The sequence below is a fragment of the Leptodactylus fuscus genome, chromosome 4 (assembly GCF_031893055.1).
Source record: "Leptodactylus fuscus isolate aLepFus1 chromosome 4, aLepFus1.hap2, whole genome shotgun sequence".
NCBI classification, from domain to species: domain Eukaryota; kingdom Metazoa; phylum Chordata; class Amphibia; order Anura; family Leptodactylidae; genus Leptodactylus; species Leptodactylus fuscus.
In genome coordinates, this window is record NC_134268.1 from 119,826,068 (window position 1) to 119,832,937 (window position 6,870).

The 6,870-nt window shown below is 44.8% G+C and overlaps 1 protein-coding gene across 1 annotated transcript in view; it reads right to left on the bottom strand.

Moving 5' to 3' along the window:
* The window catches only part of UBE2QL1 (ubiquitin conjugating enzyme E2 QL1), a 51,084-nt gene extending 44,465 nt beyond the window's left edge, over window positions 1-6,619 (bottom strand). The window contains exon 1 of the mRNA XM_075271035.1: window positions 5,357-6,619. Coding sequence (XP_075127136.1) covers window positions 5,357-6,175 — 819 coding nt within the window. The 5' untranslated portion in view covers window positions 6,176-6,619. The remainder of the gene's footprint in view (window positions 1-5,356) is intronic.
* Between the last annotated feature and the right edge of the window lie 251 nt (window positions 6,620-6,870).

Genomic DNA, 6,870 nt, shown 5'->3' on the forward strand with positions numbered 1-6,870 from the left:
AAAATCGGGCCCCATAACTTTTGACTGGGGCACTACACTCCCACACAGTATAGCTCTCCCTTTCCTGGTCCCCATACCACCCACCTTTACCAGCGGCGATCAGTGAGTAAAATATTGATCACTACCAATTGGAATAAACCAAGCAGCTTGTACCAACAGGTGCAACATGAGGCTTTCGCATCAGGGCAAGTGTAGCCCTGTGTATAATGTCCCACAGTGGCCCCTCCACACAATATGATATCCGCAGTCACGTAGGATACGTCGATGTCCTTCTGTCACGACGCCAGCGTGCCTCACGTCACTGCTGAGGCCCAGACAAGAGGTTAGGAGAGGTAACATTGTTATTTATGTTTAGTCACCTTCTCTAGGCCTTGGCTCATTATACTCTGGAGTCTGAAGACAGTATAGCAAATACGTTTCAGAACAAAATCGGCAGCTGAACCTCGCGAGGTTCTCTCTACAAATATAGCGGGCCTGCTTCCAGGAGGTTTCATGTGCTGCACTGAATATTGTCAGCATAGGTAAATATCAGATCGGTAAGTAAATAGTGTCCATTACTTGCTGGAGAGTAACATAGCAGGTTAAGGAGTATTTAAAAAAAGAAATAAAATAGTCTGCAACAAAAAGCACTGCTTTTTTGCAACATGGGGCCTTAGCCTAAAACTTACTATATCTACCAAACGGAGCCACGGACAGCAGTTAACCTACACTTTAAAGGTAGTCTGTAAACCAGAACAGTCCCTATTTATCTAGGCACATTCAGATAGTAAGGGTTCATGTGAGTTGAAATGCTTTTTTCTGCTTTCCAGCTGGTACCACTTTGGCTGAAATATTAGCTTTTTCCCTTATATCCTAATGAGCTCTGGGGTCAATGTTGCTCTCTCAGTTTATAGTTACAATAGGGACTGTTCTGGTGACAGACTGTGTTTAAAGCGGATGCCTCACATTGCAGAAACACAGCTTTTTTTGTTGCAGATTTTTCTGCAAAATCTGTAACAAAAAGAGCTTCCTTTCTGCATTATGGGGCCTCAGCCTAAAGGAGTCTTCCAAGGTTCGATATAAAAAAATGTGTGGCAGTTGCTTTTGGAATACACATAACTTGTATACACAAACATCCTGATGATTCAGAACCACTGACTGGTAACCTCCTGCCCTGCTTAGTTTACACTAATGCAGCACTGAGATGCTGTATACACTAGCATCAATGTGATTGGCTGCAGCAGATTTTGCATGGCACATCACTGCAGGGAACAGAAAATGGGAGTGGCAGGAGATATAAAAGGCGAGTATGCATATATTTGTTATTATACTCCATAAGCAGATGCCAAGCCATTTAATGTTGGAAAACTTCTCTAGGAGTCAACACACTGCTGAATTTCCAGCATGATTCCTGCCAGCCACTGCCACAAAAAAAGCTCCAAATAGGGTACTTCTTTGTGGCAGCACTCCTGCTGGAATCACAGTGTGTCTCCCACTGCCTTTGTATTGCAAAGGATAAAAGTCTGCAGCAGAAACTAACAAAGTGATCTGCGCTGCAGTATATTTATCGCAATGTGTGGATGTAACTTGGTAAATGCTGTTACTGTACATTGCAGCTACTGGCGAGTGTGTGACACCGGCCTCAGGGTGAAACACTGATGTGTCTATTATAATAATAAAAAAAAAAAAAAAAATCATGGACCAGGGATGTCAGCTGTCTGAGTAGAACTACTGTATAGTTGGGGTAAGGCACACGAGGCCCTGACATTTTGAATGACAATACATGGAAGTGATGTGGCCTGGTACCCAAATTCATTTTAATAATGGTAAAGGGTATTATTAACTTATGGGTACTGAAGTTGGTACTGAATTGGTTTTAGGGCTTCTGGCTGGGGTCTGATTACCGTATTTTTTGGACTATAAGACGCACTGGACTATAAGACTGTTTTAGAGGAGGAAAATAGGGAAAAAAAAATTTGGAAGCAAAAAATGGTAAAATATTTAATATATGGGAGTTGTAGTTTTGCAACAGCAGCAAGGCCACATTGACAGGTGACCCTGCAGCTGTACGGGGACGCATAGAGTGGTTTTTTTTGCGGGGCCAGAAGTACTTTTTAGTTATACCATTTTGGGGACTATATATTGCTTAGATCACCTTGTATTGAAAAAAAAAACTGGTGGTTTATGATATAGGATTTTCTACTTTTAGACAGGGACAGGAGGTGATTTAGAACTTTTATTTATTTCATATTATTTCATATTTCTTATTTCATATTATTCATTATTATTTATTTCATATTTTTATTATATATTTTTAAAGTTTTTTTTTTTTTTTTTTTACTACTTTATTCCCCCCCCCCCCCCCCCCGGGGGCTTGAACCTGCGGTCAGTTGATTGCAAGTCCCATAGACGGCAATACAACTGTATTGCCCTCTATGGGACATTCTGTATATTAGTATTACGGCTGGTCCTAGGCCCAGCCGCAATACTAATATATAGCAGTGACAGGCCTGGGAGCCTCATTAGGCTCCCGGCTGTCACCCGAACAGGTCGGCTCCTGCGATATCGCCGCGCAGGAGCCGGCCTGCAACTTCACAGGTACGGGGCCGGTGGGGACCGGCCCCGGGGGAGAAGGGGCCACCGATACTGACCCGGCATCCGCTGTACTAGAGAGGCGGATGCCGGCGAGGGATAGACGCTGGCACAGGTGCCGGGGCCTGAGACATCGCTACGCTCCTCTGCCCTGCATGAAGCCAGCGGCGGGGGGACGGAGGAGCGGAATAGCATCGCCGCTGCTGGCTTCATGCAGGGCAGAGGAATGCAGCGATGTCTCAGGCCCCGGCGTCTATCCCTTGCCGACATCCGCCTCTCTATTACGGCGGGTGCCAGGCGCCACATTCAGACTATAAGACGCACCCTTCTTTTCCCCCCAAATTTTGGGGAAAAAAAGTGCGTCTTATAGTCCGAAAAATACGGACTTATCTGTGAACTGAATTAATTTAAGTTTGCTGTTCTGATCTGGGATCAGAACAAAGCTAAAAAAAAAAATAAAAAAAAACGCTGCGGAAAAAAAATGCAGCAGAGATGTATTGTTTTTTCTGCAGAGTGTTTCATCATGTTTTTGCTAGTATTTTCTCAGCGTTCTTTCTTCCCTTATTAAATGGAGTCTCTCATTGTTTCCTTCAGATAAGCTGGCCTAGGGAACCTTAGTCAATAAATGCATCATGCATGAGGATCTATTGATGGATACTAGAAAATACCCCTGTAATCAGATTGCCCAGCAGCTCTATAGGAAAGACATTGATAACAGACACAAATCTCACTGGCTATTGTAAGGACAGCTTTAGGCTACACCTTCTCCTAATATGATAAGATCCATTTTAAAATGAGGATGCCTGTCTAGATAATGTCATATACCCTGACAGGATGCTAGAGGGTCATTTACCCAGCAAGGGTAACTAATTCCTAAGTCACCGGTTACCGAAAACAATGCATACACATTAAGTTCAATAAGCAATTAATGTTTTCCTGCAGAATAAATACACGCATGGTGGTGAACTGGGGTTATTGGGAAGGGTTAAAGGTACTGTGAAATACAAAATACGTAATATGCATAGTTAGTTTACTGCATTTTAACTTATTTATGTATCATAGTTATTTATGTATAAGTGGCTGTAAAACAATCTGGGGTGATCCCATGGAGCGTAGAGGGCTTTAATAGATTCAGTGCAGAAATTCATGTATTGCATGGCCTTATAGATTATGTCAGGTATATGCTCACATTCCATTGGACTTTGTATAAAATTCCCTATACATAACAATACATCCCTCTGCAAAGAACTGGTTATAATATTTTATATAGTATATTCCCAATACTACTACTTTATATCATCTGTACCTAAAAGCTTATCTGCATTAATTTAATATGTATAAAAGTATTGCCATATACTTACAATCCATAAATATGTGTATAAAGTGTGTATAGATTACAATTGATAGGCAATACTGTGTCATCTGTAAAATGATATGCAGAATTAGAAGAGCAGATGGTGGGGTAATGAGGTAGCACATATAAACATTCATGACGTATTCCATACACATAACAAAGACATCAGGTAATGCACAATGTGGCCACTACCTATTTCCATATCTGCAGATACTCAGTGTCCATTTCATAAACTGCCTCAGTTAAAGAAATAATTGCAGTTAAAAAAGACAATACAAATCATTATATATTTCCCAATTTCAGATTAGGTTTTGTAGCATACATTTAGGTGGGGGGGAATAGCTATAGATGATTATCAAACATATATCTGGTCCCATTTCATATACATTAGGAAGAAATTGAGGGTTAGCCATAAGAAGTCTTTTTATGGTTGAGTGCGCTCCCTTTATAATGCCTCCTTTGTAATACCATCCTTTACATGGCTCGGTGTGTTCGATGAACAGAAGTCAATTAAATGTATAATTTCCATTGCACACATCAGCAGCCTTACATTACCAGCCGTGCTTGTGTTACACTTGCAGTATAATACATTGTCACTGCTCATGGCAGGCTTCTACTGTAGGATTAGCAGTTCTCATTCTCACAATGGAAAACTTATGTTAGTCGTTACCTTTGATGTATAAGATGTAAAAATGACTTGTCAAATATACATGACTATATACCAGTATGGCTTAAACCCACATATTGGATTTACTTCTGATATGACCAGTGATAAAAGTGCCTGAGGAAGGCGACCCTGCTCTACATAATATTCCTCTGGGAACTCTAACTTCAACCTCACAAGCAGATGTGTTCTGAAAATCACTGACAATAGCTAGACATGAATTAAGATGTGAGGTCAGCAAATGGTCACTGACTAATTACAATCCCCCCAATCCCATGAAGCGCAATGATTATAAAGAACAATGCTCAGGCCCACATGACGGGCACCCAAGACACAGGAATCATTTTCCATGTGCCCCCACCTGCATTTACCCTTCGCCTGCAGTCAATGATAAGGCTTGATGATGACTATGAAGATTTAGCCTTAAGATAATAACAAGAAATAGGTAGTGGTTGACTGGCTCCAATAATACCTGTAAAGGGTGCCATATTGTGGAGATGCTTCTACTACAATGAACTGCATTAGAGATGACAAATTCACAGAAAAACCTCTGTGATGAACCAGTTCTGCTAGTAATGGAGGGTGTAAAGAGCAGGACTCATAGAAAGGTGTAACTAGCACAACATTCCCATTACTACCATGCCACTCACACAAGACTACTATATACCAGCGCTGCCCATTACACAACATGAAGCTTATGGATAGGCAGCACAGCTGGCTGATGGCTGGCACCTCCACTGCCCATGGCACAATCTGGAAGAACTTACCTGCCCTTTCACTAGGCTGGCTGCGAACTGTCTCATGACTGCTTCCACCGTGTAGGCACTGGACCATCCCCTGGGAGTCAGCAGCTCCATGCATATAGCTCCACCATCCAGCACATAGCCATTCTCCAACCTGGGGCTCAGCACCCTCATGAAAGGTGGGGAGAAGGGAAAGTTGTCCGGGAAGGTGAGGTTGAGCAAGATATACTCTGTGTTGGTCTCCTTCATGTCCTGCCACAGGGTGGAGTCCTTGTCCACCTGGTGCAGCTTGACATTCCAGTCAAAGAGACTGTCGTCCACCAGCTCCACGGAGATGAAGTGGTCGCTCAGTTTGCGGATGTCTTGGAGTTCCTTCATCAGCCGCCGGCTCCTCACCTGGGTGCAGTGCTGCCTGTTGGGGGGCATGAGAGGCTGCAGCGAGGAGCCCCCGTTCTGCTTGTTGCCCCCTCCTGCGCTGCCTCCACCTTGTTGTTTGGATTCCTTTGTAATAGTAGGGGTGCTGGTCTCTTTGGCACTGGTCTTCTCCTTGCCCCCGGCGGTGCCGTGTTTGTCCTTGTGGCACTGCTCGTTCTTCTTGCCATTCTTGATATCCGCTTCGGTGGTAGTTGAGGTATTACTGCAGCAGCCGCCGCTGCCCCCTCCGCCGCTGCCCCCGCTCCCCCCTCCCGCCGAGCCTCCTTGCTGTTTGTTGCTGCTGTTCTTGCCCTTCTTCAGGGAGCCCTGCTGGTTGCGGTGGTGATGATGATGATGGTGATGCTTGGGGTCCTCCGTATCTCTGTCGTGAAGACGTATCAGTCCTATTTTCCGCAGCAGTGTGGCCATTTTCCAAGGGCTCTTCTATATAGGTCCAATGTTAGACTGGTGGTGAGTGCGAGGAGACGGTGCCACAGATTCCGCTCAATGTGAACACAATTCAGGGAGCCCAGCAGCAGCACAGCATCAGAGGTGACACATAATCCTCTTTACCTTGCACAATGTCACCGGCGGTGTAGTGAGCACAGCAGCACATTCATGGACGCACAAGAGACAGTCTGCTGGAACTGGTGCTTTGCATCTCTCCCCCTGCCTGATCGTACAGATGCCGTCTGTTCAATCCCCTACAGATCTGGACGTGCTGTCATTGCCATAAGCATCAGCTGAGCATCCTTCATTCTAGCACACGTCGTGCATGCTGTGTGTTCTCCCTCCCTTAGTGCAGTGAAATAGTACAGATCGGCTGCCAGTCCTATGCCTTCTGTCTCTTATCTGCAGCCCTCACAAAAGAGGGGGGAGGGCAGCTCTGGGGGTGGGAGGAGGAGGGGGAAGGAGCACTGCAGCTCACATGGAAGCAGCAGGCAGCCCGTACACACCACTGGCTACTCCACAATTAAAGCTCCTCTGATTAATGCACTGGCCCCGCCCACTGTGGCGGACGTCACCAGGCCCCGCCCCTGTGAGCAGTTACCTGTGCTGCATCCTAAATCGCCTGGTCTGCAGCTATTCTGCATCATGTGAGCAGGAGGAAGGAGAAGGCTGCA